At 53.4% G+C, this 11,163-nt stretch overlaps 1 protein-coding gene across 3 annotated transcripts in view; it reads left to right on the forward strand.

Moving 5' to 3' along the window:
- Positions 1–6: 6 nt before the first annotated feature.
- The window catches only part of DGKZ (diacylglycerol kinase, zeta), a 41,313-nt gene continuing 30,156 nt past the window's right edge, over positions 7–11,163 (forward strand). For 2 of the 3 annotated variants that reach the window (XM_014543347.1, XM_014543349.1), the window contains exon 1: positions 7–97. In XM_014543347.1, coding sequence (XP_014398833.1) covers positions 30–97 — 68 coding nt within the window. In that variant the 5' untranslated portion in view covers positions 7–29. Of the gene's footprint in view, positions 98–9,216; positions 9,386–11,163 lie in introns of those variants that run through there. The other variant, XM_014543350.1, reaches the window with a different exon arrangement.

An 11,163-nucleotide genomic window follows, 5' to 3' on the forward strand; every position in this document is an offset into this window, starting at 1 on the left:
CGCAGCCCTGGCCCGAGGGCCCCCGGGGCATGGCCACTGGGCCGCCGGTGGAGGAGCAGTTCTGCCAGATGCACCTACGAAAGCAGGTGTCTTACAGGTAAGGAGAACGGGGGTCGGGGGAGCGCGGGCCTGGGACCACCCCTTGAAGTCGCCATGCCTTGTGCGCCAGCTGCTTGCCTGGTGCTGAGAACTGAGAAATGACTCACTAGGAGTCTCTGCCCTCCGGGGGCAGGAGAGAGGGGAGCCTCTGGGACCCCTTCTCTAGATGAACCCTGAAAGCCCTAGGGCCGGGGCATTCAACGTCGGGTTGCTGATGCCAGCTGTGCCGTACTGGTGCCAGGCACCGTACTGGACAGTGAGGGGAGCCATGACCAAGACATGGTCCTTACCAACCTCCGACCGCTGGGGAGAGCTGGGAGACACGCCCTGCCGCCTGCGGGGAGAGGGACCTTATTCATCCCGTAGTTCTTGCCTGGGCTTCCCTGTGTGCTGACCCGGTGCTGGGCAGGGCCTTGTGGAAGGGACCAAGATGCTCCTTGCCACCACGGCTAACACCCTGCTGCCTAGGCATGGGGAAGGACCCCCTCCTGGACCCAGCGACCCTCATTGGCATCCTCTGTGACAGAGGATTCTCACACCCCAGCTGACACTGCTCCCTGGTCCTGGCCCTTCTGCCCAGGGCTTCCCTGGAGGATTCAGCTGGGCTGGGCTGCCCCTCAAACAGGGTAGGTCAGTATCGTTCTGTAGGGAGGGGACCTATGGAGGGGGTGGAGGCAGGACAGAGGCAGCCCTTGCCTTCCTCCTCCTCTCTCAGACCACAGCCTCAACTCGGACTTGCTGCCCCTGTATAGTTCCTGGCCCAGCGTGACCTCCCCTGGAGCCATCAGCCTGGTTAGAGAGGACAACTTTCCTGTCTGTTTACAGCCATACGGACTCCGGGTGTGTCTGAGGCTGCCTGGCTTCTCCCTGGGGTTTCTGGGAAGATGTTTCATAAAACCAGCCCAACCCTGGAAGATTGAAGGGCCCCAATATTCTTAATGGCTCTGCAGCCCTCAAGCTTCCATCACTTGGGAGAGGGTGGGAGGGGAGGAGAGGGGACTTCACCATCATGAAGTGAGTTGCACAGAAGAAATGGGAAATGGGTTAGTTTCCCCTGGGCCCTACCTTCACTTTGGGAGGCACATAAGGAATCAGAGGCACATTGAGCTCCATTACCAAGTCCTCCCAGAACACCATGCTGAGAGGAGGGCATTATCTGCTCGTGCCTTCTGGCTGCAGATAGAAGATCCCCTGAAAGTTCCCTGGGGGAGGAGAGAGTACAGAGGTGACTGCCAGGGAGCAGGGCATAGAATGGAGAATCCTGGAAGAAATATTAGTCTGGGAGTCAGGGGACCTGGCTTGAATTCTCATTTCTGTCAGCGACTTACTGTGTGTCCTTGAGCTAGACAATATCTCTCTGGGCCTCAGTTCTTCACCTGTAACATAAGGGAGGGATTCCAAGATTTTCCTTGGTTGTGGGTCCAGGACAAACAGCATCTAAAGCTGGAAAGGAGGCCAGAGTGGGGTAGAGGCTTAGAGGATAGGGAGCAAAGAAAAATTAAAGAGCCAAGATGGAAGAGGCCACACACACACACACACACACACACACACACACACACAGAAGCAGCCGCAAGGGCTGGAATTCTCCCAGGGTGGTTGCTTCCTGAATAGAGGCCCTTCCACAGCCCAGATTTGAGCCTCTAATCACTAAGAAGGCAGGGTAACCAGCTGTGACTCCTCTGTGGCTGTACAGGGATCCAGAGACCTCTGAGTCACCTGTGTGAGGTCTGCAGAAGATACCACAAGGACAGGCTCCAGCCGTCACCCCGGGAAAGATCAGGCAAGGCATGATCTTCACACCAGGGTTAGGCCGGGAGCCCAGTCTTAGGACCAGAGCCAGGCAAGGCATCAAGGCAAAGAGAAGCCCCTGGGGAGAGGGCAGAAGAAGCCCTGTGAAGGAGACAGCAGCTCTGAGCTGTCAAAACCCTTCAGGCCCAGGGAACGAGCTGTGCTTCTGGCTAAGCCCTCCCATGAGGCTGCGCTCTGAGTGGCCTGATGACGGATGCAAGCTCTGCCTCGCGCAGGCCGCCCAGGGCTGGCAAGAGCGTCGGCCCACAGTAGCCCTCTTCACATCCTCCGCTTGCCACAGTTCCATGCTGCTCTGGCTCACAGTGGAACCTCCACCCCGCTGTGAGTTGCTAAGAAAAGCAGTTGAAAGCCCTTCACAGAGAGAAAAGGCTCTTGGACAGAAATGCGGGGGCAAAAAAATCTGAGGGCGGCGAGGGGTGGAAGCGGAAGCAGAATTGAGGCCTGGCTGCCTCTGACGTAGGTGAGGACGTAGGTGAGGACGGGGGCTTGGAGTAGAAGCTTTTAGGGATGTGGGGGTTTCTGGAAAACAGGTTTTCTTCGCCCCCACCCCTGGCAGCTGCTTTGTGTGGATGGAAAGATTTGTGCCAGTAGAAACTCTTGCAGAGGAGGGGCGTGGGGAGCATCTTACATCCGCATCTGGGTGTGAGGAAAAGTATCTCCCATACATTTGAGGAAGTTCTAAAGTATCAGGGTTGGTTTGCCCTGCCGGTGTGGCTTGGTGGTTGAGCGTCACCCCATGAACCAAGAGGTCGCTAGTTCAATTTCCCGTCAGGGCACTTGCTCTGGTTACCGGCTCAATCCCCAGTAGGGGGTGTGCAGGAGACAGCCAATTGATGTTTCTCTCTCTCCTTCCCCCTCCCTTCCTCTCTCTCTAAAAATCAAAGAACATATTTAAAGTATCAGGGTTGGGCTCGAGAGACCATTGGAGAGCGGTGCCCAGCCTGGAAAAAGCCAGAGGGGTGCCAGGAACACTGAGTTTGGTCTGAAAGGACCAGTCAGAAGATGCAGAGCTTGGACCTCTGGAGCTAAGCCCAGTGGTTCCCAAGCCAGATCACCTGGGGGATTTCTTTTCAAATAATTTCTAAAGCCCCATCCCTGCAGATCCTGATATAGGTAGTCTAGGGTTGGGCCTGGGCATCTCGACTTTAAAAACCTCTCCCACATAATTCTGATAATCAAGCAGATTTGTAAAACCACCAGTTTCACCTGTGAAGAAGCTGAGGCAAGAGAAAGGGTAAAATGTGAGCTGAAAAATTGGGGTGTGGCTGGCAGGGGGCTTCCCGGTGCTGGAGGCTATTGTGGCCCCAGCAGGACCTGGAAGGAGGACCAGCACCTCGATCTGGAATTCTCCCTGGGCCAGGCACTGTCTGACATGGAGGTATGGGACATGGTCCCTTCCCTGGAGGACAGGGCCAGACAGTAAATATTTTCGGCTTTGCAGGTGATACAACTCCCTGTCACTCTGCTCTGCCATTGTAGGCGACATGCTTAAGCAGCCATGGACAATACTTAAATGAAGGAGCATGGCTGGGTTCCAGCAAGACTTTATTTATAGACACTGAACTTCAAATTTCATATCACTGCCACTGTAGCAAATATTATCCTTTTGCTTTTTTTCCAACCATTTACAATTGTACAAATTAGCTCACGGCCCTACAAAAACAGGCAGCAGGCTGGATGTGGTCCATGGGGCATAGTTTGTCAACTTCTGATCCGGTAGAGGGAACAGGAAAAATCCACGGGAAAGATAGTGGGTGTTGAGACTCAATCTGGGCATTAGGCAAAGGACATGCATTTTACTGAGAGAGAAAGTGCAATACACGTGCTTGCAGCCTTAAAGGTCAGAGAGACCTGGGTTCAAATTCCAGCCCTGCCCTTCCTCGCTGATTAAGCCACTTTTACCTTTGACCCTGTTTCCTCGTATGGAAAACCGGGACACGAATACCTGCACAAAAGGGTGGCTGCGGAGATTAGGAAGATAAGTGATGTAAAACTCCTGACTCATAGCAGGGCTGGGACCCAAGTTACAAGGTCTTTTGCATCTCCCTCCTCCCCCAGAGATGGACCTCCTGTGGGTCTGGGGGGTGCAGGAAGGCCCCTGAAGGAGAGTGGCCCTGAGTGATGACAGGTGGGGTGGCAGAGCTTAACAGAGTCTAAAGAGCAGGGACGGAGCCCGTGTGCGTGCCTTCCGTCCTCTCCCTGTCTCCTCCACCCCCACGGAGGAGCTGGGGGGGACGCAACTGGGGGTGACAACTGGCAGGGGAGAGTGCCCCCTGCTGCAGGCACGCTGCGTTGGGTACCCAGCTCCTCCAGGGAGGGGCACCTGATCCAACTTTCCCTGCTGCTATTTACCAGAAGCTAAAAATAACCCAAGAGTGACAGGGAGATGGGGCCGATTTGTAATTTAAATAGCAACAGGATAAAGAAAGGAGCTTCAAGAGATCACATTCTGTCCTGGATTAAAAATGCAAAAACCGGGCGAGAGCTGAGGTGGAGCGGGAGGAGGGGGCCCTCCGCCAGAGGAAGCCGGAAGCTGAGGTTCTATCCATTTTCCTTCCTTTGGGAAGGGCAGGGCCCAGGCCTAGTCCGGAACTCCTTCTTCCCCACTGGGACCTGAGGTTCTTGCTGACAAGTGAGTCAAAGGCCAAGGAGGGCAGTGGCTGGGAGTGCGGCCAGGCTCGTCCTGAAGGCAGCAGTGCAGGGATTGGGACCCCAGAGAAGGTCTTATCCTATCCTATGTGTCTCCGAGCAGCACATGCTCCCCACCACCCACACAAGTGCAGGCACAAGCCATCTGGGCATGTGGAGGGCAGCTGGGAGGACCAAAGGCATTCGAACAGCTCAAGCAAAGGCATTTGGACAGGTTCTCTGATGTGCTGCTGAGAGCTCAGCCCTTAGGCCAGGCAGCCGGAAGCCTGGGTTGAAGTCTTATTTTTGCCTCAGTTGGTACAATTTCAGAGGAGAGCACTCAGAGGAGCCTGTCAAGGGTCCAGTTCCCAAAGACGAGGGTTAGCACAGGCTGAGGAACACCTCTCTTCAAAGACACACAGAGAGGTGTGGGAAGGCACTGAAATTAAACATGGTTTCCGCTGGGCTCTGCTGTGCTTGACCTACAGATGCTCGTGGCCTGCAGATGCTTGGGGAAGAAAGACTAAGCAGGGTGCATACATAGGTGCGGATCTGAGGGCCCCTGAACAGCATCTTACAGATGAGAAACTAAGCCTCAGAGCTGTTATGTAATGTGCTAAGGTCACACAGCCAGTAACTGGGAGAGCCAGGATCCAGACTCAAATGGATTTCACTCCAAAGCCCTTTTCACTCTGTCAGGCTTTCAAGGGTCTGGACTTGCATCCTTAATGAGCTTTCCTTTTGCCTCTGCACTAAGTGCACATATTCCTGGAAGGGATAATGGGACACAGGGCATGGCAGCTGAAAGGTGGTTCTGCATGCAGTCAGGGTTTGGGAGCCAACAGCTGGGGGTGGGAGGTTTGGAGGGAAGGTGGCCAGCTGATTCTGTCCTGGGGGGTTTGATGCTACGGACCAGGATGGGGTCAAAGGAAGCCCTTTAGGGCAGATGAGCCAGAGTGAGGGGAAAGCCCCCCAGATTCCTCTCACTTCCAGCCTGGGGATTTGGGAGGTGCCAAAGGACAAGTTCCAAGAGAGATCATGGTTATTGGAGGGCCCATCTTCGACTGCTGAACTCCCATAGCTCTCTTGCCCCAGGGGGAGAGGGTCCCAGGCCCCTCCTCCAGATTTCCTCCTGCGTATGACTTTAATGAGGCTGCGCAGAAGGAGCCTAATCCAATTCCCATCTGTCAGGAGCTCGCAGCACCTGCAGTTCCACTCAGGTACCTCTGTCTCTTCTGTGGGGGGATAGAGGCCCAGCACGTGGGCAGGGCTGGCGAGCAGCAGGTGCTCTTGGGCTTGGGATTGCTTCCAAGGGCTTTAGCAGGTCCTTGGATCACAGGCTTAGCTGCTGGGGAGGGACTTAGATGAAAAAACTCCCCCATGTCTCACCACAGTCACTCGTGCAAACAAGAAGCCAATCTCCCTCCCTCTGCTCAGCTTGTTGGATACCTGTATTCAGCTCATTTCAACTTCCATAGGAAGTCGTTGAGCACATACTTGCCTCCAGTACAGAGCTAGGAGCAACATAAGGTTCAAGAATCCTGTAAGGAGACAAGACTAATGTCCACAAAAGGTCACGATATAGAAATATTGTTGGGAACAAACGTGAGTGTCAGAGATAGATCAGTGGGGTGGGAGTGTTGGCTCTGCAGCTGCATTTGACGCTTAGTAGGTATTTATAAAATACTGTCAAACAAATGAGTGAGTGAAAACCTGCAGATCAAGGAAGGTGATTCAAATAAAACTGTCAGAGTTAAATGGGATCTTAAGTAACATCTGGTTCATCATCCAACCCAGAGATGCTAAGCGACTTGCCCAGAGTCACACAGCAAGGGCTGGAGTTTGAACCAATGGGCTCTGATCTGGGCCTCTTTTCACCTTTCACTTTTGCTGCTTGGGCTGGGGTTGTGAAAGATGGATATTTTGATTGGCCAAACATTACGGGCAGAAAAGGCAAAGAGAGCAGCGTAGGCAGAATGGAATAGCAGGGGTGAAGGTGGCAGGTTAAAGGAAGTGTGAAAAAGAGGGAAGAAATGTTTATTGAGCACCTACTGTGAGGTAGGCACCAGCATGGTGTGAGCTGAGAGAAAATCTCCACAGGGAAAGCCTGGACAAAAAGGAAAAAAAAAAAAAAAAAAAAAAAAAAAACAAACCAGAACATAAGGAGCCCCGAAGGTCAGGCCAAGGAGGCTGGCTTGGCGGGTTTTGAGAGCAGAGGCTGTCCAGGTCGTGGGTTGAGTGTTTGTGCCCTAGTACATTTCTTTTCCCCAGCTCCCACTTAACCATCCAGGTCACAGAAGTAGAACACCTCACCCTCTGGGGCCTCGACAAAGCCCAGAATAATTTTCTTACCCAGATTCTCTTCCTGTGCGTATCTGGATGGATTCTGAGGGGTCCCCAGCGCCCCAGTGCTGGCACATGTTGTCCTAGGAACTGCCAAGGGCATCCTCCCCAGCCCTGTGCACCTGTCCCTTCCAGCCTTGTCCTCCCCACCCTACCTGGAAGGTATTGATAGCTTCAAGGAATTCAAGCCCAAGAGGACCCTGGTCCCACAGTCAGGACTGCCACGCCTCTCGGAGCCTCCAGCCTGCCCGCTTCCCCTCCGGGGCCACATTTCCTGCTCTCTGCTGCTCGCTCCAGAGCTGCCAGAAGCTGAGATGGAAAACAAGCCCAGCCCCATTTCCTCTGTTTAACTGCTCAAGCTACTTGCAGAATCCCTGGGAGGGAGCACAGGGCCCTGCAACCGCCTTCTTCTAGAATAGTCCTTGGCCTGGCTGGCAAGGTCTCTGATGAGCCACGGCATACAGAGATGACGGGCTGGAAGAGAGAGCTGTTGGAAAAGGGGGTGCCACGCCTCAGGGGCATCACCTGGCCGTGTCCCCAATTCTACAAGAGCAATTAGATGTCTTATTTAAGGGCACAGAGTCTTATTTCTAACCAGTTACCAGTTGGGTGATCTGACTTAGACAAATGAATTTAGCAATTCTGTACCTCAGTTTCCCCGTCTGTAAAAGGAAAACAACAGGGTCATTACAAGGATCCAAAGGTCTCTGGCACAGAAGTGGAGAAGGAACATTAGCTATTGATGTATCATTACTGAGTACTAATTATTCATGGCATGGCTTGATTTGTTAAACAAATGTTTATTGAGAAATATTGTGTTCCGGTCATGAGGGACACAAAGGTGGTTATATTACCAGGTAGAGGTTTCTCAGGGCTGGGATGGCATCGTGTGCATTTCTGTGTCTGTAGGTTCTGGAGCACAAATGTTTATTGAACTGAACTGAACTGACACTGCTTCTGTCTTCGAGAAATTTACAGCTTTCCTGGGGTAACAAACATATATAGAGCTAAAAAAAACAAAAACAAAAAACAAACTAATTATAGAGCAGTGTGATTAGAGAGTGCTAGAGGAAGATACAATTTCCCTCCTAGAAACAACCCTGATAATAAAGAGTGAGTGTATGCCTTGCTGTGTATTTATGGAATCTTCCTGATGGCCTCAAAGTCCAGCACAGTGAGGCCTCTTGGCTATTCTTCAAACACACCAGGTACATTCCTTCCTCAGGGCCTTTGCTCTTACTGTTCCCTCCACCTAGAATGCTGTCTTCCTGGATCGTCACATGGTTTGCTCTTGATTCATTCAGGTCTGTGCTCAAGTGTCACCTCCTCAGAGAGGCTTTCCCCATCCCCCTACCTACGTGGCAGTACCCCCCCACACACAATCGTCATTCTCTTCCCCCTTAGTTTTGGCTTCATTTTCCTCAAAGCACATCCCATTGCCTGACATGATTCTATATATTGATTATTTGTTCCACTAGAATCTAAGCTCTTCGAGTTAGAGCCCTGCTTCTTTGCTCAGTGCTATGTTGTCTGACACAGTGCCTGATTGCATAGAAGGCACTCAATAAATGTTTATTGAATGAATTCATTTAAACCCTTTCACCGCTTATTTAATCCTCGTAAAATGCCATGGGTTCAATTCTTACTACTGCCCTCCTTCCATTTTAAAGATGTGAAGACTGAGGCTCAGAAAAGCTCCCTGACACATGTATTCATCGGTTCATCTGTTTACATCCTGCCTTATTCTAGAAAGGTTTAAGGTGACTCAGAGAGGGTAAACCTCTCTGGCCTGACCCAGGTCGCACAGCTGGTAAGTGGTAAAAACAGGACATGAGTCCACATCTTCTAGCTCCATTCTGGTTCCTCTTTCTACTCTGCATTGTCCCAGGAGCCTGACCCTTGGTAGAAGGTGTGATGCTCACAAAGGCGTTAAGGAGAGAGAGCTGAGTGTGGGCTGGGCACCGCCCTCCAACACACCCGGTAGTTGTGATGAAGTGGGAGGCCTCAGCAGGACCAAGAGGTGAAGATCAGAGGTTAAGTGGAGAGGAAGGCCAGGCTGAGGCTGAGGCTGAAGTTCAGATCCCAGCCTGGGCAGGCCTGGTGGCTGCCTAGCAGCCTCTGACTCTTGGGCTGTCTCCTGGCTGCTGGGCTGGGCTTGTCCTCACCTGCCTCTGGCTCTCCCGTTCAGCTCCTCTTCCCAGCTAGCCTCCTGCCCCAGCCAGCGGAAGGCAGGCGCCTAAGAGGACTCTGGTCCTCGGCTGGGGCAGTCAGCTGGTCTCTCGCAGGGCCCCCGGTCAGGAAGTGCCAAAAGAGGAAGAGAGTTGCCGGCAGGATGAGCGTAGTGGGCCGGCCACAGTACCCAGGGAGGCTGCGATGAGGCCACAGCTCTGGGCCCCGCGGAGGCGCTGGGGACAGAAGAAGGGGAGCGCCTGGGGGCACTGAGGCAGATGTGGCGCTACCGCTCCTGGGACGTGCCACAGATCCCAGCCGAGACCCCCCAGACACAGTAGGTACTCAGGGTGGCCCAGGAATGGGCACCTCCAGCCCTCTCTGAATCTTTTATCTGGGACGGGGGATTGTGGCAGGAGTGGGGTTCCCCACCCGCAGTCTAACAACTCTGCAGAGACTCAGAAAAAAAAAAAGCAAAAGGGGTTCTTGGCAGGATGAGGGGAAGTGTGATGTTGAATTGCTGGGGGGCAGTGTGGTGGAGGGCTGAGTTCACAGGCAATCACAGTGGGGGGGCCTGGGAAGAGGAGCCGACAGGAATGGGGCATTGTGTGCTGAAAGGCCTTGTGCACACTCAGGGGGGTCTTCAGCTGCCTCTGGTCTCCTCCCTCAGAGCTAGGTGTCAGAACCATTGGGAAAGCCTCAAAGGGGCCCATGCACCCCAGAAGGACAGCCTTTGGTCCACGGTGGAGGGCTGAGTTCACAGGCAATCACAGTGGGGGGGCCTGGGAAGAGGAGCCGACAGGAATGGGGCATTGTGTGCTGAAAGGCCTTGTGCACACTCAGGGGGGTCTTCAGCTGCCTCTGGTCTCCTCCCTCAGAGCTAGGTGTCAGAACCATTGGGAAAGCCTCAAAGGGGCACATGCACCCCAGAAGGACAGCCTTTGGTCCACTTGGGGATTTCACTGCCCGCCTGGCCATCCTGGCACCTGCTGCTGGTTCACGGGAAACTGTAAGGAAACTGTAAGGAAACTGTAAGGAAACTCAGCTTCTGGGTGCTGGCTCTTTCTCAAAACCACAGGCTTTCCCACAGGCCACAGTCCCCCAGCATTGGCTATATGTGGCTGCCTAAGTCTGGAAAACGGGCTGCTAGAACTCCAGAGGAGAGGGTAAAAGTGAAGGTGACACAGGATGTGGCTTTGCAGAGAGGAGTGTGAACAGAAACAGCGGGCAGCTGATGTGGGCATCTGGGTGGCAGGGCTCGGGAGGAAGCAGACCACGCTCTCCAGCTTCCTAGCCTCCCTTTGTCAGCCCTGCGGAGGCTCTCAGAGCTGCCCGAGCTGCTGATTCCCAGGCATGTGTGCTGGCCGGTCCACCACAGGCAATGGCTCTGGTTCCCATTGCTTTCCTCACCTTTAGAAGGAACAACTTCTGCTGCCCGTGGGGTGTGCTTGTGTGTGTCTGAGAGGTCTGTTTCTGGTGGGTGATGTGTGTGCAAGAGGCAAGTGGCAACTTGTAGCCGTTGTCCTGGTAGGTGTTTGTGCAGAGGAGAAAGGTGTGCAGGTTCTATGTGGGTGTGTATGTTGGTGAACGAGTGTGGTCCTTATGTGTATGTATTTATGGGTGTGCAGGTGATTCCTGTAATGTAAGAGATCTACAAGTTTTGCTGGATATTGTGTTGGGGAAATGCTATTTGTTAGAAGTATGTAAAAGGGTTAGAAGCAACTGAATAGCTGTGGAAAGATGAATTTGTATGAGAAACGCGTACGTTCTTTGTTAGGGTGTACAAGGGTCACTTTGGCGTGAGTATACATTTCTGAGTGTAAGAGGCCGGGGTGGGAAGTGTTAGCGTAATGAGTGAACATAGTCGTGTAAGAGGCATGTTTGTTCTGTGTGACTTTTTATTCTCGTGGGTGTGATTTGGGAAAGCCAAAGGGGTAAGGGTGGAGATTGTGTGAGTGGCTGTGAGCGGGCACTGGGTGTGCGAGAGCGGTGTCCATTCCGTGCGGCGGTGTCAGGCCGGAGATTCGGTGGGATCCGGGCGGACCCGGCAAGGGTTTGGGGGCGGGGACTCGATCGCCACGCCCCCTGGGCCCCACCTCCTCTGGGAGGCCAGGA

Source organism: Myotis brandtii, unplaced genomic scaffold (assembly GCF_000412655.1).
Source record: "Myotis brandtii unplaced genomic scaffold, ASM41265v1 scaffold324, whole genome shotgun sequence".
Taxonomy (NCBI): domain Eukaryota; kingdom Metazoa; phylum Chordata; class Mammalia; order Chiroptera; family Vespertilionidae; genus Myotis; species Myotis brandtii.